This window comes from Neodiprion pinetum, chromosome 4 (genome assembly GCF_021155775.2).
Source record: "Neodiprion pinetum isolate iyNeoPine1 chromosome 4, iyNeoPine1.2, whole genome shotgun sequence".
Classification (NCBI taxonomy): domain Eukaryota; kingdom Metazoa; phylum Arthropoda; class Insecta; order Hymenoptera; family Diprionidae; genus Neodiprion; species Neodiprion pinetum.
Window position 1 is genome coordinate 24,752,082 of NC_060235.2, and position 26,964 is coordinate 24,779,045.

Sequence of the window (26,964 nt, forward strand, 5' to 3'; positions counted from 1 at the left end):
AACCGACAATTAAACGGTCTTTTTCTTTTTGTCGAAGTTGAAAAATTGATTGTAAGTTAAAAGTTTCGACTTTACCGGATATATTAAGGCACTGATAATGATTACGGACAAAAGGTTGTAGAATAAATCGAATATACATTGCCCTAAATTATAGACGATCGATACAGTCAATTGTTTTTTACCTATTCTTAATTACATGATCTACATATTCGTTCTTAACTCGCAATGCTGAACTCAAGCCATGAGATTTCTGATATTTTGTGAAAATAAAGTTTTGCCCAAGATGAAAAAACACTTTTCGAACTCTTAGAAGGAGGCCGGTCTGAAGTTTCTTTTGACGAATCGAGTAGATACGAATCAAGTTTAAGCTTTTGGGAGTATCTGGAATACACAGATCAACGTTATGAGAATTTTTGAGTCAAGGAGCTCGTTTGATGATTTACTTGGACTGAAAGTAAATATCTGCGGAAAGAAGATTTGCCCGAAATTTTGTGTATTCTTTTAGGCTTGTTCCTGAAAAATGAGGACCCTAGTTATTACAATCAGAGTTGGGAACGAGCTGAGTCGAACCATTTCGATAAAAAACTGTGATTTGTTAGTTTGAATACATTTGTAATCATTTGAAATGATCGATAAACTTTATCTATCTACTTTATCTATAAACCTATGTATTTCAATCTCAAAAATCAATATATCACATGGTCAGATAGTGGTGTTCGAAATTTGTACAAAATTTGTGATAACTAAATGATTGAAAAGTGTAATACTTTGTCAATCGTAACTCGATTCAGCACCAAAATTGTGTAAACAATGGATACTTTCACTTAGAAAAAATTCATTTCTTTTACATTGTTCATTTGTTGTCTTTTGTTTTAATATCGTTTGAGTTACAAGAAAATATGTTCCAAGTTCCTATTCAGGTTACATTTGGAAACTAGCTGGCAGCGTTAAAAACTCCCTAGGCCAGAGACAGAGCTACTCACAAACTCGGCAGCGCAAAAGAGATAAAAGATTGTTGACAGCACTGCGAGTTAATTTCGGAACGCACCCTTAGTGTTATTATAATTGGCAATACTACACTTTTTCTTTACAACAACGTTAAATCTGTTAGTTCAGCCTACCAACTTTCTATCAGTTAAATAAGGCCACAGAATTAATTTACCGTTGCACCAGCATCAAAGTATCGCAATAGTAACGAAAAAATATAGTGCGATTGCCCATAATTCGAACAAATGGTAAGACATACTAGATTTACTAGTTACAGCAACAAAAATTCATGTTCACTTCGTCTACTCTGCAGAATTATATTTTTCGGACAGAGTGAAAAATTAAAATTATTATCAGACTCTAAAGTAACTAAAACTGGAAATTTTTCCGAACACGGTGTGTCAAGAAACGCTGAGAAACAGGGAAATCCTGAGCTGTGATCACGATGAGTGCAGTATATTTACAGTGTGTATACAACGTGACTCCATCGAATGCTGCGCCAATGTCAAAGAGGAAACATAAACGTTGTCGGCTTGCGGGCTTCTAGCCAGTCTGTGTCGCGCTGCCGAGACCGTAAAGTCGCTGTTCCTCTGATCGTGACTTAGCCGGGATTGTCTCCGAGGGAATTGAATAAGTCCCTGAGAAGAGGGCGCGTCGAGATAACGAAAAGTTCGAAAGAGGACAAAAATAAGTAGGAAAAAAGAGAAGAAACCGGGGGGATGGAAAAAGTAAAGCAATAAATAATAAAAAAAAAAAAATAAAAATAAAAAAACATACGCAACCGATGCCCGTACTTGATTATATTTTAACCCAGGGATAAAAAGAGGCTGCTTTTTAACCCGCGGGAAGCGAAGGCGTTTAAAAGGAAGAAACAAAAGACACCTCTTCCGACGTCTTCGGTTCGAGAATTTCAAAGTTACCGAACAGGTTTTTGGTCCAGTCTCATTGTCAGTGTATGGAGATTGTGCTCCGAAGGACCGCAGCTAACGTCTTTGTGTATCGTAGATCTGTAAAGATTTCTTTATTTTCTACATCTACGCAAAGCGCCGGTGAATTACTTTGTCTGCATATAACGAGTTTCCGAAATTCCAGTCAAATTAGTTGAAAAATTGTTGAAAATGCTGAACTTTTGACAGTTCGGGATTGATAAAGAAGCCATGGGAATAGTACGTTTTGCTCATACCCGCACACTTGGAAACTGATCGGCTGTACACATTTTGTAAGAAAGATAATCGGAACGATAAATTGTTGCATATGTGATTCGTCGTATGCGTACAATCGAATCACTTTGTCCAAGGTTAAAACCCGCCCAATTAACAGTAACTATAATTTTGCGATTCCGGAATTAATACTTACGTAATTGTCAAGATTGCAATCTTGTAACCGGACCACCTTGACCGACGAATGCACCTCTTGACCGAGCGGCGAGGTTCCCTTGAATTTTGGCATAACGTTTAGAAAAGTTAACCGACGTTAACCGAATACAAGGAAAAGAATCTTCGCGATCAAGCTGCTGGTGTAAGAATTTGTAAAAAAATCAAAAGTATGAGTGCTTAGCTAGGAATAAGGACATTCAATAAATTAACGACATCTTAACAAGAAGAAGAAGAAACGAAAGGAGTAAAATAACAGATACCGAAAGCTTCTTTCGATCGTATTTGGATCTCTTTCGATGCAGGCATGATTTCGATGTCGCCGAGCAAAGGGACCAGCGATATCCCAGTGAAAGCCAAGATGGACAACCCGAAGAATCCCACGGACGAATCTCGATCGTTTCTTCACTTTTCCCGGGAGAATTTAAGCGCTTCTCATTCGGATCTCGAGCAGGGATTCAACAACGCGCGACCCCGGATTCGAAGGGATACAGTTCTGAGTCTGATCGCAATATTATTGGCCTCATTTTGCATCGGGCTTGAAATATGGAAGATCCTAGGTGTCGTGGATAATCCCAGATGCTGTTTGAATAGCCCGAAAGAAGTTGAGATGCTGAAGCAAGAGCTTGAAATAATGAAGCAAGACGTTGAAGGCATGAAGCATCGCATCCTCGAAGAAGACTTGCTGAACGACTTGAAGGCGTTCGAGGAACAAGTAAGAACCAATCATGTTATATTTCCGTTTCCCCGTATAAACGTGATAATGAAGTTCTAAATGCGAATCTGTGGAAAGTTGAAGTTACAACAATGAATATTGTAACCAATTTCTAGTTCCAAGTATACTGCAGAAAAAGTCTGTGGCATTGCTTGCACTGTGAAAAATTTCATTTGTTATAGTAACTAGAAAAATTCAGTAAAACAGGTATCGTTGAGAAAAACTGTTTGAATATTGTTGGAATTAAGGAAAACGAGGTGCGCCTAACCATTTTGCGCTATTGTCGATCCTTTCTTGGTAATTGCAACGCAAAATCAGTTTCTGAGGTTTACCTTACTTTTTTATTTAAATAAGGCTTTAACGTCAATTTATCGTTGCACAAGCATTGAATTTTCGCAACAGTTACAAGAAAATATAGTAACAGTGATCGTAATGAGATAGAATAGTAACGGATATTAGACTTTCTATTTTCATTTTGTACTTGGAACTATATTTTTCGATTGTGGTAAAAAATGAAAATAGTTAAGGACTGAGCGGTAACCAGAAATAAAAATTTCTCTCAGTGTGGTTTATTTATTATCATTATTTGGGAACTGATCATTATAACATATTTGTTAAAGGGTAGTCCTTCAAAATGTCGTAATGCTTAGTGACATTCTAAGGTGACACGAAATGCATTTCAACAAGCGTAACCAGTTAAAATGTATTTTATCAATATTTATGAACCAATGAACTATAATCAGTAGGTGGGTCAGAGTTCCGAATTATCAAAATTCAATTTGACCGTTACGTATAAAATTTCATCGGTCAGAATTTCCAGAATGAAAACTTCGATTGGTGAAAATTCGAAAGGTTTATAATTTGTAAAATTTCCTGAGGTAATTACTTATTGGAATGTCTTGGCGAATTTTTTGTTTTTAATTTGAATCTTTCAAACTCCGGACCATTCGGAGGTTCGACCATTCGCAGTTTCGATCATTTTCAATTCAAATCATTCGCAGTTCCGACCATTCACAGTTTTGACCACTCGCAATTCAAACCGTCAATCGTAAGTCAATACGAGTTTTGACTGATCAGAATTTTGACCCGCATATTGCCTCACTCTTTTGGAATTTTTCAAACCGTTCAAATACCAAAATGTTTGGCAAGGTTGAGGCTACTAAGAAGTTACCCGTCAAAGAGAACTTTGGTACTCGTATAATAATAAAACATAAATGAAAAATCAGTGTATTTCGACATTTTCATACAGCTTGTTCTTTTTCGTATTGCTGATATTTATAATATTAACTGCGTATTATTATATAAATTACGAGGTACGTATTATTCACACGGGGCATTATCAGTTCGGTCATCGCAAAAGAACTTTGACCCTCCTATATACGACAAGTTGTGTCACTGTATAATCGTAGCGTTCACAACCTTCTCTTTGAAACATCTGAAGCGATGTGCGGCCATTTCTCAAGTTCAGGTTTCACGTATTAGTCTCATTATTCATCTGTCACGAGATAATTACAGTGTTTTGCAGCTTCTACAGCTTGTCTCGTGATTTTAGGCGATTGCTTGGCTTTGCACAATTTTCCGTACGTATAATATCGTTATTAGTATTTACAACGTGTTTACATTGTACACGCGCTACTATGCAGTCAACGCATTTCTCATTTCGCATTTCTTCGATTTGCACACACATTTTGCAGAACTATACACGCACTGGTTCGACAGTCCAAAACCGTCTCGTGACTGATATGTACCATTTTATTCAGCTTGTATTCGCTCGTCTAAATATCTCTGAAAACTGTTTGCTTTTATTCGTCACTGAATTGCGTCCGCACGGATAGAAACGTATTACGTACGATTCTACAAGCGATACTATTTGTGCAGTAAATATATTTTTGCAACACCTGCATGGAGAGTCCATTTTTATGCACCATTTACAAGCACCGAAAGTAGTCTTTTCTACACATGTGCGGAAAAAACTTTCGCGCATTACATGAATTTTTTCAATGCCAGTACTCAAATATTTCTTACCCACATAATAACGGTGAAAAAAATTTGTAACTTGGCACACTCTTTGGGCATATTATGAGGTATGAGATTCAATTTTAGCACATTTTTTGAGCTGTGATTCTTCAACTTACGAACGTTGCAAAGATAACGAATGTGAGTGTTTGAAATTTTTCAAATTTTTTTTCCCTGCTCGGTCACTCGACACCGCGCTCAAAATGCCTTAACCAAGAGTAGCGAGCAATTAATTCATATCCCACATCGGTGGATAATATTATCGTATGAGGTAATCGTCTACTAGTGTATTCCAACTGCATATGATATACATCGTGTATAGGTATATACGGTTATTATAATGACTCTACAAATGCCATTAATCAAGCGGTACGCGCTAACTCTGCCCATATTTGATCGGCGTTCGCAAATGATCACGTGTTTGCTGAAATGGCCAAAACATGTAGATAAACGCAGGCGGCAAATTTTTTCGCAATGCATCATACATGACCGCGTATCGTTCTTGACTCTCAAGATTAGCGTTGTGCTAATAATCGATTATTCGTACTCTTCGATTCATTTTTTAATCGATTAATCGAAAATATGATTCATTTGGAAGGGACGATGGATCGAATAAACCCGAAAACGATTAATTGAGAGAGCCGTTTAATCGATTAGGTACACTGAGAGAAATTTTTAGTTCCGGTTACCGCTCAGTTCTTGATTATTTTCGTTTTTTACCACAATCGGAAAATATAGTTCTAGGTGTAAGATGAAAATTAGTTTTGCAGCTGTTACCAGAAAGTCTGGTGTCTGTTACTATTCTTTCTCATTGTGATCACTCTTACTATATTTTCTTGTAACTGTTGCGAAAATTCAACGCTTGTGCAACAATAAATTGACGTTAACGCCTTGTTTAACTAAAAAAGTAGAGTATACCTCACAAACTGATTTTGCGTTGCAATTACCAAAAAAGGATCGACGATAGCGCAAAATGTTTAGGCGTACCTCGTTTTTCGTAATCGGAACAATATTCGAACAGTTTTTTTAGCGATACCTGTTTTACTGAATTCTTCTAGTTGCTATAACGAATTAAATTTTTCTCAGTGTAATCGAACGAACGTTGAACTTTACAATCAATCGATTAATCGCATAGCCAAACTCAAAATAGTCTTTCCTAAATCATAATATTCTGGCGCCAGCCGAGCCAAAATTCGCGAAACGATGTAGGATATATTAGAAATTATAGGTTTCTTGGCGCCATTCGGAGTTCATCATCCCACGTTAAACTTCGGTGGTCGATTAGAAGACTTTTAAAAAAAAGTTTACTGTTATAAACGCCCACGCATCACAGCAGACAAGAACCACAATCGCGAAGCTGTGTCCATAAAAAACCTGGCAGAATTTCTACATGGTAATGAGTGCCAAAAATTTGTTGAAACATTTCGGCGCCGCTAATAAAGAGATTGGATTTGAGATTAGGCTAATCGAATTGATACAAATCTTTGAAACAATCGCGTTTCATTTTCATCCGCTTTGAGTAGTGTGAATGTAAAATTATGATTGTTCGTTTCCAAATTCTCAGTCCTGTTAAAAATGGTTAGTTCTGTAAAATTACGAGGTTGAAGTTAGTAATGTTAGATTACCTTCAACCTCAGATAAATTACTATTCAAACGAATGATTGAGGAATGATGCGAGGAATGTTGAAATATACGCAATCCTTGAGTAACTGTTTCGGGAACTTGATTCAACCGCTTGCGCAGTTACAGAAACCGCATCCTGCAGATTAACGACAGAAATCTCGAACTTGAAAGTTTAGTACCTACGCATATTAATATCGTTGACTTTTCCCCGTTGTAAACGAGTTTATTCAAACGAAGACCGAAGCCGTAACAGTCATTTATTTATTTCGTTACTCAAATTTCCTGGAATATGTTTTTTCATTTTTAATTTGAAATGACTTGACTAATATCGCAAACTTGCGACGCGTTGTTCTGTAGACTTTAATTAGACTAATTGAAAATAGTACGCCTATTAATGCGCATGCATGAAGTTGACGAGATATAAGAGATGTGCTCATATTTTATTCTAGGCTTTATTTTTCCTGGAAATACATCGTTTAAAATTGTCTACGATTTCGTACCTATTACAAGTTTATACGCTGGGCGTGAAGAATTCGGGAAAAGAAAATTATCTTACATTTTTGAACTTGAATACGTACCAGATTTTACGTATATTATGTACTTTTGTTGAGTATTAATTCCGACGATGAATATTGTCAACATTTTCAAAACTTGTGTCGAAATCCATGAATTCAAGATTCTTTGAAAGTTGGGAACATTTTCTCTATACGCGTGCTCATAAAATTACTAATCATTTAACCCACGCTATACATATTTCTAAAAAAATTTTAACGTACGTTGAATATCCCTGTACAAATATCTCTGAATTGACACACAGAAATTCGCAACGTTAAATTCAACGTTATGAATGATCTGCAAGAGCAGCACTAATGCATGAAAGGATGGTACCGGGAATTCTGCAGAAATTGTTGTAATAGATCCGATTAAAATCGTAATCGCTTTACAAGACCGACCTGCAGTTCTGGGACTGTTCTTTATTACGTCTAATAAAGTTTGCAATTGCCGTATCATTGGCGTAGACACGGCAAGTCGTTGAATGCATACCGGTGTCTGTCGTTTGGAAGCAAAATTATGTTTTAATGGCAAAATTAGTGACCTTACCAGAGATATTTATGGAACACTTACGGGAACAATTTAATTCCGTCACAAAATGCGACTCGATAGTAAGAATTTAAGAGAAAAAAATTACGTATTTTCCATGTCATTCAAACGGGAAAACATCGAATCCGGAAAGTGACCCTTCAACATTGTGTTTAAAAGACATTTTTCCAGGAGGATTTTTTCTTTTTTTTCGTGTATAACAAGTTTTTCAGGTGAGAGCAAAAAGACGTGTTGCTTTCATATTAACACCCTGTATAATTAATAGAAACCCATGAGCTTATAACCTTCTAAAAATCAGACGCAAAGTGATTTTAAATTTTTCGAAGGAATATTGAGTCAGAAAGGAGAGAAAAATTAAAAAGTTTTCATGGATTTGTTCCATACTATCCAGTAATATAATTTGAACAATGATTATGGGGAATTCCATCTGCAATAATCGACACAGTGGATTTTCGTAAACGACAGAAGAATTTCGGAAAGCATATTTTCTTACCGTAAAAACACGACTTGACACGCTTTCACACGAATAGTTCGTTTTTTTCATTCCAAGCGATCGAAGACTCGGAAAAATCGATTTCGTCTAAAGAGACGTATTGCTATCGATGGTTTGTAATACGAATACTGACCTTATGGTGCCTTCTGTCGTGAATTTGCTGCGTTGGAGAAACGAATATATTTTTTTTAATATCTTGAATATTCTGCCAAAGGTCTCAGAATCAGAAATTGTGAAAAGAATTACTTTAGTGGGATTAATTGATTATCGTAATGGTATCAGCCTGCGGTTCAATCTTGAGATCAAATCGTTTAACATTTCCATGTTTGAATGCGATAAAAAATTCGTGGGATTATCTGAATATCAAATCAGTATAATTTTTGTATATAAATCAGGAATTTAGAACGCAAGCATTATCCGTCCTAATAGATTCCCTGCAGATTTTGCTTTCATCAAATTAGCATACGGTCGAAAAATGCCAAATTATATAGGAATGTAAGAATTTACTTGCATTACGTGTAAAGTTAAAAGTATAATCGTAAATTTTTGTCTACCGAGTGAATAAACAAACTGTTTCACACAAACGCGACATTATCGCGAGAAAGTGGAATGTTAAGCTTTTAATTGTCGGGCAATAAAAATTCCTTAGAGATGATGAGATATAACGTAGATAAATATGTTGATTGACTATGCAGGGATGAAATATAAATCAAACCCGTGTCGTTATAACAACTAAACATAAACCAGCCGCGTCCTTGCATGTATGATGTCAAATTTATCCTCACCCTGCAATAAATCCTATCAATTGCTGTGTTTACTGGAACTGCAGTGGAAATTTTATGTTTGTTCCTTTTCTGTGGTTCAATTCATCTGCATTCTATTACGATATATGTACAAGTCTCGTATTACGCATCGTACAACTTATAATTATCTCGGTACTTTACGGATTTTATCATCGGTAAGATGTAACATTTTACGTCATGTGTGTGCTATTCGCATTCCACTGATAATAACTATAACGTGAGTAATGAAACATTGACATCAACTGAAAGAGTAAAACCGCACAAGAATCGTGAAAGAGACTATAACACTTTTTTAAATAAAATATATCCGTGTCGCTTTACAAACCGAAAACATGTAAATAGTATACAGTGCAATTTACACCAAATATTACGAGTGTAAAAATATTTCAAAATTGTAACGACACACAATTGCGTCGCGTTACTGGTTTTTGGGATTCTCGTTAAAATCCGTAAATGACCAAGCGATGTAGATTGTGGATAATCGGCTTATGACATAACGAACATAACAGTCTAATGACGTGTGTATGAAATATGTACCGTACGTGCTTCGGAGTTTAGGTAGATCCTAATAAAAGACATGAGTATAAGTATTCGTTCCAAGAAGATCAAGCCGCCGTCAATGAAAAAAAAAACTAGGAACGCGGACCATCGCTCCACGAATATAGAACCCGCGGTGAAACGTATTTCAGCGATAAGATTTGCACTCGAAAGTCTACTCACGGTTATTCATAGAACACTGAAAGTCTCGCTGTAACTCATCCAGAAAGACAGAAGTCGCAATACCCAAAAAAAAGACATTCCATCCGCCTTACCAATGAAACTGTTCGGAGCTAATACGTGATACGAAAAAAATTTGGCACCGTTTAATTAAAATTTTTAATTAATTTCATTTGTAATTTGTAATTAAGTCGATATTAATTACGAATAACTAGTCGATTTTGTGATTAGAAAAAAATAAACTACGGATTACATCTGTAATTTGTAAATGATTCCGGTTTTATTACAATTTTGGCAAAATAATTCGTACCATTATTTCATCCGATTACGATTTTTACTGCGTTGAATCAAAATAATATACATATTATATTTACTTACGTGTATAATATTTATACGGCCAGGTATGTACTAAATGCAAATAGGAATGCAATTTGTATTTTATTTCGTTACAACGTAAAAATAAAATGTAATTCGGCCTTATCTAGCCTCAATTACGAAATACAATTGCATTTATAATCTGTTTTATTCCATCTACAGAATTCAAACGTATCTTACAATTTTTCCAATCACTAAACCGGATTCCTCAAAATATCGCTCCTTCTGACTTCGGACATACATAAATTACTTACATCGCTAAATTCGCTGCGATTTTTGCAAGAACATGAAGCATAACCGTAAACAAATCGTCGTCGCCGCTTTCACGAATTATATTTACACGTTCACTGCTTCTGTATAATTCACAGGAAGTTTTCGGGCGCTGTAATTGTACAAACCTAAAAGTGTCGTCGAAGTAGAATTGAATCTTAAGCAAATCTATCCGGAGTAAATAATATATAAAACCATCTGTTGGTTCGGTTTGTCATCAATCGTACTCCAAGTGTGGCAGCCATTAGTTGGGGACCACTTTTAAATATTATTTGTAAACCAGTATTGCCTGAAGCAAAGCGATGTTTACTTCGAGAAGAATGAAACGTGTTTAAGCTAGATGAAAAGTATCGCAGGCGTCATCGTGTCACGTTTGCTTACTAGATTTCGCAAATAACCAAACCACCTTTGTATTTAAGAGGCATAATTAAGTACCTGCGCTGGGTACACTTAGAAAAATTTCATTTGTTACGGCAACTAGAAAAATTCAGTAAAACTCAGTAAAAACGTTAAAAAAACTGTTTGATTATTTTTAGGATTACGAAGAACGAGGTACACGTAACAAATTTTCGCTATTGTTGATCCTTTTTTGGTATCTGCAACGCAAAATCAGTTTGTGAGGTTTACTTTACTTTTTTAGTTACACAAGGCTTTAAGGTCAATTTATCGTTGCACAAGCATTGAATTTTCGCAACAGTTGCAAGAAAATATAGCAACAGTTATCGTAATGAGAAAGAATAGTAACGGATACTAGACATTCTGGGAACAGCTGGAAAACTAATTTTCATTTTGTACCTAGAACTGTATTTTTCGATTGTGGTAAAATGTAAAAATATTTAAGGACTGAGCGGTAACCGGAACTAAAAATTTCTCTCACAATCAGTGTACTAACGAGACGGCGTACCGATCTTCGATCATCCGACCAGGTAGTCTGAAATTGAAATTGATCATACTTTTTCATATCCTTACATGCAAAAACGCTGGGTCGATTAGCCCGTTCGCATCCAGAAGAGATAAATTGTTTGGAGACTTTATTACATGTCCTGACGATATCGCGTGGCATCGAAAAAATTGTTCATTGTATAATTTAGTCGTATCCGATACGGCAATGGCTGTTTTTAATTAACGCGGCAGCACCTTTAATTTCAGGGGTTCTTACAGTTGACTCGTAAATCAGGCATAAATTTATACCCTTAGAAGCGACTTTGCGCGCTAACCGAAGTCCCTCTTCTGATTCACCTTTGAACCGGCCGACAATTGTCGATAAGAGTAAAAAGCAACAGGCATTTAACGCCGCGTACAAAAATAAATACAAACACTCGTTTTTATTTAGAATTTAGGTCAACCTTCGTTTGGAGCATTGCAATAATGATAACAGTAAGAATGATTACAACGCAAGTTACTTGTTGTACGTACGTATGTACGAGTATGCATGTATGTACAAAGTATCACTTGTCGTAAACTAAAAGCCAAACGTAAGTCTCTCGCCCTCTCTCCGCGTGCCTAACGAGCGCCTAACTATTGGCCTAACAGATTTGACTTCAATTGAGCCGAGAAAGATCCGATCGTTGCCGCATGAGCACATGGATTTTTCTTGGAATAAATGCGAATCGTAAGTACGAGATGCGATTAAGTGTGCCACAGGAAATGATGTAACCTGATTGTACGTAATTGTTATCGGATGAAATATTAACAGAAATAATAATTTTCATGTCGGAATTACCGAGTGCACTCGATTCGCGATGGATTTAATGATATTTTAATTGATCCAAATACATCGTGAATATCTCCTCGATCCAGCTGGTCGAGCAGCTTGAGGTATGTGACGCGGTGCCTTGCGGTAATTTCTGCCAGTTTGGCACCCACTGTGCACAGTTTGGGTTGCCTTCTTCAAGAAGAAATGCAGAATCGCGAGATTAACTTAGGGTTAACACGTCACTGTGAGTCTACACCAGATTTTAAAATTTGCGAATATGAAAAATTACTTCACTGAATTTCATAGGATTTCAAAGAAACAAAACAAAACTCGTGGGGTTTCGTGTTATTTCCAAAATTTCAGAGTCACAATGAGACGATTTTCAAATATTTCAGATGACTTTAGCTGATATTTGAAAATGGAATAGGTACTACAAGAATTAAATGGAATGATACTCTGAGGTGGTTACATTCTTTGAGTTTGATCATTTCCTACGATTTCATTGGCTTTTAGAGAATTTTGCGGCATATAAAGAATGTCATGTGATTTCAAGATTTCAAAAATTTTACAAGATTACAGATAGTTTCAGACGATTTTACGGGATTTTAGCCAGTTTTAGAATGATTTCACAAGTATTGCACACCAGATTTGAAAAGTCTTCAACTCCTCGTATCTGATTCAAATCGTATTGTCGTTTTTTGCACTCATTAACAGGACTCGAATCATCCGTTGTAATCAAATTCATTTCACACACGGGTGAGTCGCGTGAAGTAATAATAGGCGCAAATGTTACGGCCAAGTAGGGTCGAAATCGCTGCTTATACGATATCTAATTTTAAGTTACCGTTGATCAAGATCCTTTCGCTCTTATCTAGTATACGGTACGGAAGAGGCCATTCGCTTTACTTTCGATGAAAAAAAATAGACACGAATACCCCGCAGGTAGAAACAAACCGGTAACTCGGATCGACCAATTCCATTCATGGTTGTGACTTCTTCCTCGAGTTTTTGTCACGGCCGATCTTTTATCCAGGGTATGACCATCGCTCTGACCAGTCAGTTTTTCGTGGCGCCAGCCCAAAAACAGACATGTAAAATATTCAAAATCCAAGGCTGACCAGCTGCGTCTACGTGTCAGATCCCATGTATGTACAATAGATGACATATTAGATGGACGTTACTTGCTTGGCGATTTTGGGACTCCATGTATGTGCCTCACATCAAGTTGTACATGTCTTTAGAGTCGAACTGCGACAACGGTGTAATAAATAGGTGAACGTGGAATACAATGAGAGAAATTTTAACTATATTTTCTTGTCACTGTTGTGAAAATTTTGTGCTTGTCTAACAATAAATTGATGTTAAAGCCTTATTCAACTAAACACGTAAAGTAAACCTCAGAAACCGATTTTGCGTTGCAATTACAACAAAAAGGATCGACGATAGCGCAAAATGGTTAGGCGAACCTCGTTTTTCGTAATTCCAACAATGTTCAAACAGTTTTTTTTAACGATACCTGTTCTACTGACTTTTTCTAGTTACTGTAACAAATGAAATTTTTCTCAGTGTATGAAGACGGTTCTTAGGTCTTCGGTTCTGGGATCAGTCTGACGAATGTTTGTCTTTATTTTCATTCGAATTGTACACTTCTATTTTTCACTGGTATGATAGCTCTATATTCGGTATGAGATATTCAGGTTTACATCAATAGTTTGCACTACGATATTCCATTTTTAGCATCATCGTAAGGCGAAGTTCTTTTTGTAGAATGGAGGAAGAATGTGGAAGATGAAAAAGTAAAATTGTCGCAATAAAGAATATTCAAAGACGCTAGAATACATCACATAGAATCGTTACAACGAATAAGAATGTAACGAGCCGAAAATTTCGTTCTGTGTACTTTTCCTTCCTAAATTTTTAATTTTCTGTACCTCACTGTCATAGTTTAAAAATTTCGTGAATTTGATCAACGCAGTTTTGTAAATTCGGTATTGTAACCACTCTATTTTCTAATCTTACGGCTCAATCATCAGGACTTGAAAGTCCATTTAATTACGAGTGGTAATTATCGTTTCGATCACTTATCCTCCAACACAGAATAGATATACCTAAACCTTCCGTTTTAGCCCGAGTGATCATTCAAGTACTTGTCTACGAAGAAGCTAAGTGATCGAGTTCAGCGCCTAGTTCAACTAGGTTTTATCCGAAAGACAAACAGAATATACCTAATATCAGGCAGACCACGAATGATCCAAATTCGCTTAGAAAAACTTCGTTTGTTTATCCGTTCAACAAGCATACAACGGGTTATTTTGTTAAAATGCCGGCATATTCACGCTACTTTGATTTACCCGTGTTACATTTCTACGAAATGATTATCCGGTATATTATCCATCAGCTTAAATTTCAAAGCCACTTCACTTGCTCGACGAATTAGTAAGGGAATGTTGTCGACTTTTAACGAATATTTATAATGATTTAGTGAACAACGTTGTACTGTGTATCTCAGACGGGGCATTTTAACGAAGTTACTCATCGCATCCTTTTCTAAGCGTTTTGGATCTCACTGTTATCGCTATTTTAGGCTATTAACTGTATTCAGATTCGAATATATATTGATCGACACGCTCGCATTGAACACAACAGATCATACACTGGACATCTAGTGCATGCGAAAATGTGAACAATCGAATACGTTATCTCTGCAGGTCTACGGAATTACGACAGTATATATAATAATAACAACAATAATAAATACAAGACAATTAGTATTACTTTGATATATCTGTTGATATTTGTGGGATAAACAGCGCTGATTATCCAACGCTACTTCACGATCATACAATTCAATAATTAGGCACTGGGATTCCGTTGCTATCACACCTTGTAGTATAAATATAGATCATGTGCGTAAACACTGAAGATATGAATATTGGAATAAGTTCACTTATCGTTGACTATTTATGAATAATCGTTTACAAGTTGCAGTATACTAACAAAGTATGTAATATAAAATAATATTATACATAAATTGTTTCTGCGAAGAAAAATGTTTTGATCGAACATTTAATTATGAACGGAGTGACACATTTGTTTAAATCTTAAAAAATAGTAACAAGTTTTCTTTACGTTGGAGCAAGCAAAACTCAGATATTAGTTAAATCGAAATTTTTTGTACCTTTTGTTAAAAATAAAGAATCAAAACCGACCTTCCAAGGTTCACGAAAACAAATATGTAATTATTTATGTTAAAATGAGAGCAGTTGAAACTGTCAAAGTGTATTAGAAAATTATTTAGGAAATTTCCGTGAATTGAATGGAATGAGTACACTTTTCGACACATTATTTAAATAAGATAAAGTCCAAGACTTAAGCTGAAAATCGTAAATTTCAGGAGAATTTTTATTTCGGTAGACACCAACGTTCAAACCTTGTTCCAACAAAAAAACCAAATTGCTCTCGTCTGAAATAGCCGGCCGTCAACATGCAGAGCTATAAAAATATTCAAGCTAACTGATCCGCCTTACATCTAATGTCCCTTACGTAGACTTATGGTCAAGGTTAGGCGCTGCGAACTTGACCGCTTAGTCGTTTCGCATTTCTCGATATACGGAGAGTACATTTCACGTCTAATACAAATTACAATTTGATATGTCATTCCGTTGTGCAGGTAGAAGCCGAAGAGTTTGACGAGGGTATCGCTGACGATGACACTGCCCTAGATAGCGATGATTACGACTACGACTCCGTCTACGACATTGATGACGAGGACGAGGACGAAGACGAGGACGAAGACCCGATGCTGTCATCTCAGGAATACCTCAACGATTATCACACCGCACCTTACGCTGCCGATTACTCGGGACCTGGGGATTCGTTAAGCCCTGCAAGCCGTGAAAGTGATCTTGACGATTTCCACGCCGCACTTCAGAAAACGGAGGCAGACTCAGAACGGAAATTGGAGAAGAGCGTGCAAGAGAACCGGAAGAACATAAACCGCGAAAGAATGCTTGACGAGGGAAAAAATGCCGCAGAAATTAGACAGCGGGAGAATCGGACAGAGGAGAACGAGGATGATATTCTCGAAGAGTTTCGTCGGGATCCCGATTCGCTAAAGATCGTACGGAAGCGATCCGTCAACCAAGAGAAACCCGTTAGTTATAATCCGAGCGGCATTCCAATATACGCCCACAGCTACCTACTCAGAAACAGAAAAAATTTTACATGGAACTCGGCCAGCCCAACATTAAGACTGTACGACAGTTTGACGAGAGATGAAAAGACCACAACGGAGAAGAGTAAACAGGAATCGACGGTACATCACGCGTAAGTATTTATACGAAGACTATACACGCCCAAAAATACCGGAAGATTGAGGAAAGTTGGGGAGTTTTTTTTTGTTTTTTTTTTTTATATATATACTTGAAATATGATGTGTATTTTCTGGTAACCGCGCATTTATTACGCTCCATAAAATGCGTTTTTTCCAACCCCTGCTTGGAAAGTTCGATTTTCGAAGCCTGTGGAGCGTGCGTATAATGTTTGCCTCATCCTCGAACAGTGACAAAAGAACGTTGGCGCTTGCGCGCAATTGAAATGCTACATTTTACGCAACAGGACTTTCTTTGGCGCATGCGCATTTTCAAATAATTCAATTTTGTGCACTGCGTTATTGAAAGTAAGTTCATTAAACCCAATTTTACGTGCTGTCAGGTGGCACCTTCGATACTTCTCAAGTCAAACTTGCCTACACACGTGTTAAAAAAAAAAGTCGTTAATGAACTCTTTTAATTAAACGTTTTTACACCTAAGTATGGCTGTGCGATTAGGTCGGAGTAATGTTTGCGTGAAAAATTTTAATATCGCAAAGCTTTGGTGAAAAATTGTTGAAGCAGTAGAATTCTGAAAATAAAAAGCAGCAAACTTAGGTATGTTATCTGCTTGCAGATTTATTGATGCCGTAACGCTCACGAGTAATTAAATACTGTATTGAATGACGAAAGTAGCCGAATTCGCGTAATATTTGCTACGATCATACATCGAGATTTCTTACTTCAAATGTGACGTTTTCATGGCATATTAACGATCCTATGCATAAGATACGGCGAGTTTATAAATGGTAAATTCTGTAACGCTGGTGAGAAAAAGTTAATTTGTCCATGTCCTGCTTGGAAGAGGACGAAAAGGTTGAGAAGTAATGCATAAGTTGAATCCTTCACGGAGCATGGAACTTAGCATTGAATGAGACAGTCAGGTGGACTATCTTTAATCTGCCATCGCGTTGACACTGACCCATTTAACCAGCAACAATAAACACCAGTAATAAAAACAATTTTCGAGGGCAGCTTATTTGGTAACCTCACGCAGGTAGATCGTAGAGATACTACCTTATACGAAGGGATTAGAATCGTTGAGCAATTTCATATTTCATTGCAGACATTTCTTCACGTGAACGTACGTATGGCGCTGATTTTTGTAATTTAAAGCCTGCATTTTTTCTCCTGCACGATAACCTAGTATACTGCAATAAACGTAAATTACGTCGATGCAATACGAGTGAACTCGTTAAACGGAATAACTAACGACACAAATCTCAGTATTTTCAAAGGAGCGGTATACTTGAAATAAGCTGTCTGTATTGCCTCATTTTATTACTGCAGTCTACTAGACTTTTGAAATATACTTGTTCGGTTTGAATTTATTGTTAGCGACTTTTAAACATCGCTTTTCACAATTCTCGTACATAAATACAAGTCAGGTTAAGGATGACTGAACTCCACTGTATGAATAAAAATTTAGTAAGAGTGAAAAAATACCGTTTAAAAAATCTCTAGCAAGCTTGTATGCGCCAATGATAGCGAACGTGAATGAAACAACGTTTTTATTATGTGATGGAAATGATTGGGAGCAAAGTCGAATAACGAAAGCCAAAATAATGTCAATAATGTGAGAAAATGTTTGTCATAGGATTCTAATGTCTTGGGCAAATTTTTTTCAAGTCCGCATTTTTTTTCAAAATCTAATCTACACGTATTGAAGGTTTTGAATTTCCAGCCGAGATCTGGAATCATTTTTCGGTTAAACTAACGAGCGCCGAATTTCATATAAATTGATGTATGCAGTGGAACTCATCCTTGCAAAAATAGTCTATGCAAAGAATAATAAATGCCAAAAATATACAAACTTTTGAGACGACTGTCAAGAGATTTTTTGATATTGTTTGGGTTCTGGTAATATCTGGATCGCAAAAATGTCATCATCAAAGTATAAAATGATACTAGACGTGAAATAATTAACGGCAGACTTTAAATTCTCAAGGACACTACGCAGTGAAACCTCAAAACCCTACGATATTTATCTCACAAAGCAAACATCGTTGCTTAAGTAGCACAAAGTCAACTCATATTTGACTTGTTGCCGGTAGAAAATGTAGTCAACTAATATAAGACGTATAAAAAATCGTATTTAAAGCAACTGACTACAGTCTCTTATTGGCTGTGAAAACGAGTGTAACTCATGAAGCCCATTTTATCACTAGCAAGTGTCTCTTGCTGAAGGGTTTTATGAATTCATAAATGTCCAATGGATTGTCAATTTACCGTAGATGGTATACAACTCGGCTGTGAACGGACTTGCTGTTACGAAATAATAACTCGGAAAATTTAATTATCTTTATTACTGTAAAATATTGTTAATGCTGTAAAATTACATGCATGATATCCATTCTTTGTTGGTCTCAACGTTTCGTGAAACATGTTCGTGGACATAAGTCGACTGTTGCTGACTTTTTGCCAATCTCGAGTCAATTTTTCTTCCTAGTGACTTTATTCCAGCAAGCCAAGTAACATTCGGCATCTTGCCAACTATACTACCTGGTTAATTATCCCAATCATTATCAAACAGAGTGCAAATGTATATCGAACTACTACGGCGACAGAGAGGATTGTATATTATTTGTAAAAATTGAATTGGATATTTGAAAATAGCGAATGCAGTGAAAATTTGCGTCAGTTGATGACCAATGTCGATTAACTTTTGGCCGTGTGTTAAAGAATGCAGAATAGCAGAAGTTTTATTCGCACGCTTCATTTCCGATACAGTGCAACTGCCTCTTGAATTGTTTTAAAGCTATATTCATACGGATTATGCGTATTATACGTTGTAAAGTAACAAGTTCAAATCTTAGTTAATGACTTCCATTGAAACGACACTGACAATAAGTGAACAGTATCAACTCGCGTCAGCTGGCAGAAGCTTTATCTAGTCGAGTATCTGTGAAACATGTTAAACTCCGAAGTTAGGAACAAACCTCACATTAAACGACTTACTTCTATCGAAAGGAAACGGTGAAACTTGTCAGGGTGGGTGATCGACTGCGCATGCGCCAAATGAATGAATTCTATTGGCTGGCGGGATTATACCGCGTGATTATTTCGTCCGCGAAGCAGGGGAGCCAACTTGCTTGAAACGGGGATAGAAATGTCACTCTCCCGTGTGGAGTGGTAAATGGAAATTATGCTGCTCGATGACTCGTAGCAGTCAACATTCACCGTTCTGTTGATAATAAAACTTTTTCAAACCCTCAAGAATCACGACGTCGACTGTATGAGATCTACTTAAAGTAAAAAAAAAATAAAAATTGCATCACTTGCGTAATAACCTCCGTGAGCCGTGTTTTACACTTGAATTCTGAGGTGGCCAGCCTGTATGAAAATTCAAAAGTTACCGCATACGCTCTATCCGTTAAGTTTAACCGTTTTCTCTCAGTGTTTTTAAACCTAACCAACGACCACCGTTTAATTTCAAACAACTCTTGTTGCACAGCATCGTCACATCTTGGGACAAATACCCGCCAAAGAAATATCATGCCCAAACGCGAGCTCCCACGTCCCATGTTTTACCACCGGCTTCCTACTCTTCAAGGGTTCACAGTTCGCGACAGAGAAATAAACACGCTCATCGTTCTGCCGATTGGCAAAACGAAGGCCCTCAAGCTCTTACCCTGAAGGAGTCAACGGTGAACCGTAAAGATGGAGAAGCCTGGAAGCTCGTGCAGGTAATACAACGAATCCAGGTTTGTTTTCTAGAGCAAACCCCTCCAAGGTAACGTCCATTTGACTACTACCAACTGTAATTTCATACCTATTCCGAATTAACGAATTAATGCCGACGAATTCTATTTTTCCAGGACTCGCCTGCGCGTCATTCGCGGCCTCTTCGACGTCGCGGTATGACTCGACGTCACCTGAGAGGATCGCGACAAATAATTGCCGCACATTACTCTGCCGACAGCAGTCTTTTTACTGGGGAGGACGAACATGTTGGGAACGGAAAAGGGAAGCACGGCCAGGGAATTTTCAAGGCTTGGAGAGCTACCAGGTGGATGAACGACCTTGGAATGAATGGGCACTTCACTTTAGCCGATGGACAACTGACGATCCAGGAAACAGGGCTTTATCTTATCTATGCTCAGATTCACTACCTAGACCGGCATGACGAAAACGGTTTCCGCGTTTTGGTCAACAACGAATCGATACTGCAATGTATGGTGAGTATTTACTTACAATTAGCTCCGTCTATTACATTATGTGTAATAAGAAAACAAATAATTACCACAAGTAAACTGAAATAAGTAGTTGTAAGAAATTAGTTATCGAAAAAGCTATCAGTTTTTTTTTCTCAACATTGAAGAAGATACCGTTTAGCCAAACCCCACCCTTCAAAAATTCGGGAAGTTGGATTTTCCAATTTTGTCAACTATATTGGACCTGTCATTTAAATGTTAAAAATATAATTTCAGATTCAGATTGAACGGTCTCGAAAACTATGAGTCACCATTTCTCATTGAAATCCAAACATTTTTTTCGAATTTTGGCCCCCGTGTTGAATCCGCCACTTTAACTTTCAAAGAGAAATACCAATTTTTATTGGAATCCGAATATATTTTGGGTATTTGGTCCACTATACCGGATCCGCCATTTTGAACTATGAAAATCTAATTTCCGATGTGGATTCGATAAGATGAACAGCCTTCACGTACCCAAACACAATCAAATCATTATAAACTAATTGTAAATATGTTTTTTCGATGTGTCGTTCACCAAAAATGGCACTGTCAATTTACAGTGGAACATGTTCAGCGAAACGCTATTCTTGAGAATATCAATTTTCCTTAAAGCAGAAAAACTCGTAGGTTTTTAATGATTTTGGCGGAAAATCGGCGTGCACTCTCAGATCATAACTCCGCAGTATCTCTCGGTTCAGATTTTTGATATTTCGTTTAAACCCAATTTAAAAAAAACTTGACAGATTGAGCATCGACTGCGACTGCGCAAGCGAGAGTTTCGTCGTCGATTCACTCTGAAAACAATTCGCAATAATTTCGGCCGCTAACTTCTTGCATCGAGGTACATCCATCGGTTCGCCCCACGTGAATTACATTCGGTTTACAGGTTTACAGTCCTGGCACCGAGCACAAAAGCCGATCCTGTTTCTCCGCGCAAGCAGCGCTGCTACAGGCCGGAGATCGCGTGGTATTGAAGGATGTAGGTGAGGAAAGGTATACCTTGTTCCAACACGACAAGAGCTTCTTTGGTCTTGTCAAACTCGGAGAAACGAGACCGCCGAGACAGCAGTCCCAAAATTAAGACCAGCGAAGAAAGATTCTTGACGATTGTAAGCAAGAAATGACAATTCTATAGCTGCGTCAATTTAATATGAGCTGATTAATATAAATTACGAACTTTCTCTGCTGCTTTTTTCACTAAATGTAGTATAGACGAGACGGAACGTTATGGAGTGATGATATATATGGTGTTGTAATTGTTTAACATTATAATATAAGTTATATACCGATTAAAGAGTACAACTCCTAATTTATATCCCTACAGAAACGTATTGAATACGTATCAAGCTACGCCTTAGCTGATACAGTAAACATTGTGAATTGTAACTCAACAATTTATCGAGCTTTTAGTGCCATCGTTTGTTTGTAACTCGAAAATTAGTACCGATTTTAAACTAGACTATTAGTGATCTCAGATTTTACGAAAAATATGTAAATAACATTTTATATTTTATTATATACTATTATTATTATTATTATTATTATTATTATCGTTATTATTATTGTTATCAATATAATGATTATTAATATTTTCTCTTACATCGCTAAGATAAAAATATATATTTCTACGCAATTTTTGGTGATTAATTCACTACACTTACCGAGGTGAATTTAATTTCGGTGCAGCGAAATAATCAAAGCGTTATTCTATCCTCACAACTGTAATATACGTAATGTTCTTGTTGTGTCGCATCATTGCCATCGTGATTCGTGAAAACCGTGAAAAAACGAATGTGACATCTTCGTCTAAATAATAGGACTCGTAAAATTAAAAAACAAAAAACAGATTCGACATGAATATTCTGATAGGGCAAAATTGGGTAGCGATCTGCAGATTTCAAATCCAAAGTCTTGCGATTAAAATCGGGAGCAATCAACGTTGATTAATTTTTCGGTATTCCATTTTTTCCACTAATCAATCCACCAATAGTTTAACCCTGATTTTAAAAGGATGGAACGGGTCGAAGCAACTGATCTCCAATCAGGCAGTATACCTATTTATTATAAGTGATTCAAATTTACAGAGCAGAAACGAAACTAATGCCATGTTTGCGAGGATTAGATGTTCACTGAAGTTTGATTGCCATTATTTCTTTCCAAATAGACCGTTGCTTGACAACTAAGTGGAAAGAAACATCATTCACATTTAGCATTTCCATTGAAATGAATAAATTTGCATATTGCAGGTTCGTATAAACATAATTTCACCGGGAATGTTATTATACCTCCTCGCAGTACGTGATCAGCATATAATTATAAAACACTTAGCAATAAAATGAGTTAAACTTTTGTTCAAATGTTCGCTGAATTAATTCACAGAAATTAATTCATTCATTGGGAATTGTTTTTTTGCACACGCGCGACAACTGGCTCTGAAAAATTGATTAGGAGCATTTGGGACGAGATCAGGAAGTATATGTTATTGGTCGTTGTTGTACCAAATATAATTTTGCGATCGATCGACAGGAAAACTTGAATTGCTCGCTATATTCGATCGATATTGTGCCTAATACCTATTTGCCGATTTGAAACTTGATTCTTTCATCATCCGTAGCCCGTGTAACACACGGTCGACTAATATTCAACTTATATTATTTCCAGCAGAAAATGAAATCAACTAATCGGAAACGGACGAAGAGCGTGTATTTGAAGTCAATAAAGCTTGTCTCTTTGGTTCAGTCGTAGCCTACGTCACAGAACGTGACGTCATATGAAAAGTAAATCCCTACCTGCAAACATCGATCTTTGTCGCTCATCTGAATATATATACCGGGTGAATTGAAAAAACAAATGTCAATATTCTCCGGATATTGAAAAATACGACAATGAACGTACAGTGACGTATATTCGCTGTACAGGCAGTTCCATAACGATACCTAATTTTTGTTTTTCACTGTCTTGATCTTGACGTTTTTAGGACACATCTTCACATAAACGGTTGGCACATCTTCGACTTTTAGCGCATCAACAGTCATTATCATAGCAAATCAAGTGAATAGTCACTGTTTTGTCGACTTTGTGCCAACACGTAGTCAAATTTTCAAACGCCTCGCCGGCAAATAGACAGCCAGAGTTACATCTTGGTTACTTACTGCGTGAAAGACGTAACTCAAGTTGTCTATTTGCCGGCGAGTCGTCGTTGACATTTTTAAACCTGAAGGAATTCTATCGGTATAATACCTAGCCCAGGTAGCAGATTTGTCGAAACGTCGACTACCGTTTGACAAATTGAAGACAGCGTAATGTCGACAGGTGAAAAATTTGATTCTGGGTTGGCAAAAAGAGGGTTAACAATACACTCAAGGTGTATCCCCCGGTATATGTATGCTACAATAATACTTGGATGAGTGCTTTCACTCCTCGAAACACAATATTTACCATCGCGCAAGATTCCTCATCACCCCCCGTTACTCCTGGGGTTTACATAAAGCTGAGGAGATGGCTGTCCTTAAAATCTGGTAGACGTCACTTACGAAATTTTGTGAAATCTGTAATTTCCTAAAATCACATGGTGAAACTTTTTGAAATCCTGTACAATTTCATGAAATTGTCAGCCAAAATCATGTAATATCTTTGAAAGCGCTGAGATCTTTAAAAGCATATGAAACCCATGCTATTCCGCAAGTATTTAAATCTTTTAGAACCATTTAAAATCCCTCGATACTTTGTGAAATCGTTTGGACTACCGCAAATTATTGAAATAATGTGAAATCTTGAAATCTGTTGTGCACGTAAACTGATTAGTGGTTAACCCCTCAGGCATAAGAGATACAGCAAAATTAGTCACTTGACCCGAGTACACAGTCCTCCCGAATTGTCATTACAATTGGATTACATTGAAATCGGTGCGGCTGGTATCGCTCGTTCAAAGCAATTCATATTATTAACTACATGACAAGAAATTAGGGTGTAAATTATCCGTCAAATTGCGCAGAATGTTTTTTCAATCGAACACGCGCAGTTAGCACTTACTTTTTTCCAAGAACAATGGTATTCACTCGTCCGCGTTATTGTCTTCAAAAGCAATGCGAGCGAATAAGCAATCCTTGTTAATAAATACAGAAATACATTTTCCTAATATAAATGTAACGATGCGCGTTAACGGGCAATTACGTAGCAGTAATTGACAAATTAATGTATAATGTCACTCTGTCGCAGGCATAACCTACCTGAAAGCAGCGCAAAGAGAGAATTGGATGTAAAATAGAATCAGGAAATTGATTATTTATCAAATTATTAAACTTCCAACCTACGAAGATCTCTCCGAAAATACAAAAATGGAAAATAGTGAAATTGCAAACAAAGGCTTGGACATCATCATACATCATACGTCATACATCATACATAGTATTAAAGTTCGAAACCAAAGTGTGGATGTTCGGATGTTCGGAAAGTGACGTCACGCAAATTTTTTTTTTTTCTCTTGACGTCATCGATCTATATAAACGAAAATCAGCTAGCCAAATTCCTCAGTCCGGAAACAACCGCGCAGTAGAGCGGACGGATGAGAATCGCGCTCCGCAGATTTCGAGTACCGGGTTCTCTACCTCTTGGATCCTGGTTCAACTTCCTACCTGGTGAAACTCGACTTTCGGGACAAGCGCGCCGTAGTTTCTACGCTCCAGGTCGGCTACCCGGTGAATCGAACTGAAGAAATGAAAACGAACGAATGAACTAGATTTTTCAGCATTTTGAAGCAATGTGAAACTATACAGATCAAGCTCTTGTTTGTAATTCCAGTATTTTCTATTATTGTATCTTCCATTTTCATAGCTTACGAATGTATAAAAATTCTATGGATACAGAATTTACGACTATTAGCTCTTACTGAAATTAATTCCATATTATCGATTCCTGGCGAATCAACCGCCTTAATTGAAGCCAAAACAAAATAAGTGTTCTGGAACAATAACTTCATCGATCTAATTTTAAATCTAATCGAATCCAACAGGTAATCGAAGCAAAATCGAATTACCTTAATCTCTAAGGATCTCGCCGTAATTGTACTATGTGATCCCAGATATAATTGAACGAAACAATTCCATTTTTGGAGTTGACTTGAAAATTACTTGACCATTATTTCTTCGGTGGTTTGATTTAATCAACTTAATTCATTTCTTTTAGTCAACTATCGGACAAAAAAGCTAACTTCGAACAAATACCTGAGAATACTCGATGAATGAGCGATACAGTGATTTCTCCACGAATGAAATATTCAAGTAAGTATTTACCAAACTCTATTAATTCCAGGTAAAAAGCCAATTAACTTATATGTAATGCAAAGAAGTTATTGAATGAAAGAATTCACCACGGTGAAATAGGGTGCCGGTAGGAAGAAGCGATGCTAGAAAAGGAATTCCCCATTCTTAATATCGCGCCGGTAAATATAGTAAAGAAAATACTTGACCAAGCCTAATAAAACGCCGATGAATATTCTAGAAATAAATTTACGTTAGGTTCGTGAGATGAGAGTTCGAGATGTTATTTTAGAAAATTCACGTTGATAGGTGATTCAGTGATTTCATTTACAATAAATTTCATCCCCACGGAAGAATTTTCAGCCAAACGAAATACCGAATTCAAATGAATGAAAACGAATAGCAAAAATGATTTTCACAATTAAAGTACAAGATGTTCATCTACTCTAACAGACAAAAATTTGAATTTTAATACTAATAGAATATGTATTATCATGTTATTTAAAAACAGAAATGATCCTCAGAAAATTTTAACAACACAAGCTACGATATAAATAATTTGAGAAAAGGTTTTATAAATAGCACGTTCAAAATTACTCAAGTCTAGTTTTTCCGATCCGAATGTAATGTTTTCATCTCAGTTTCTAACTGCCCAGATTCCTACAAGCTGTCTGAAAAATATTTACAAAGTATAGTAACGATAACGCGGAGATGTTATTTATTTTATGAAATTTAAAATTTAAAAATTGTATTACAAAACTTTTCGCAGACGATCGCTGGAAATCTCTATTGTGAATAAAATAAGTTGTAAATAATAAATAATTCTGAGCGTTCTAATTATAAAATCGTTACTCCAGTTGATGCTATACTATTGTTAGCTTGCGCACAGCTTAATTTACATCGCACACTGAGAAAATTTTCATTTGTTACAGTAACTAGAAAAATTCAGTAAAACAGATATCGCTAAAAAA

The 26,964-nt window shown here is 36.7% G+C and overlaps 1 protein-coding gene across 3 annotated transcripts; it reads left to right on the plus strand.

Annotated features, from left to right (window-relative positions):
- The first annotated feature begins 1,528 nt into the window (after positions 1–1,528).
- Positions 1,529–22,997, plus strand: egr (TNF superfamily member 12 eiger). Of its 3 annotated transcripts, none has more exons than XM_046619533.2 (5): positions 1,529–3,075; positions 15,840–16,495; positions 20,093–20,243; positions 20,358–20,717; positions 21,622–22,997. In XM_046619533.2, exons 1-5 carry the CDS (start codon positions 2,668–2,670, stop codon positions 21,814–21,816), a joined length of 1,770 nt encoding a protein of 589 aa, XP_046475489.1. In that variant the 5' UTR covers positions 1,529–2,667; the 3' UTR covers positions 21,817–22,997. The 3 variants fall into 3 exon arrangements, with proteins under 3 accessions (XP_046475489.1, XP_046475487.1, XP_046475488.1); XM_046619531.2 differs by having other exon boundaries at positions 1,530–3,075; positions 19,994–20,243; XM_046619532.2 differs by having other exon boundaries at positions 1,530–3,075; positions 19,994–20,225.
- The last annotated feature ends 3,967 nt before the right edge of the window (positions 22,998–26,964 follow it).

Coding starts and splice junctions, on each gene's coding strand:
- egr (XM_046619531.2), top strand. CDS start 2,668: ATGATTTCGATGTCGCCGAGCAAAGGGACCAGCGATATCCCAGTGAAA. Junction 3,076..15,839: donor TGAAGGCGTTCGAGGAACAA/GTAAGAACCAAT, acceptor TCCGTTGTGCAG/GTAGAAGCCGAAGAGTTTGA. Junction 20,718..21,621: donor AATCGATACTGCAATGTATG/GTGAGTATTTAC, acceptor TTCGGTTTACAG/GTTTACAGTCCTGGCACCGA.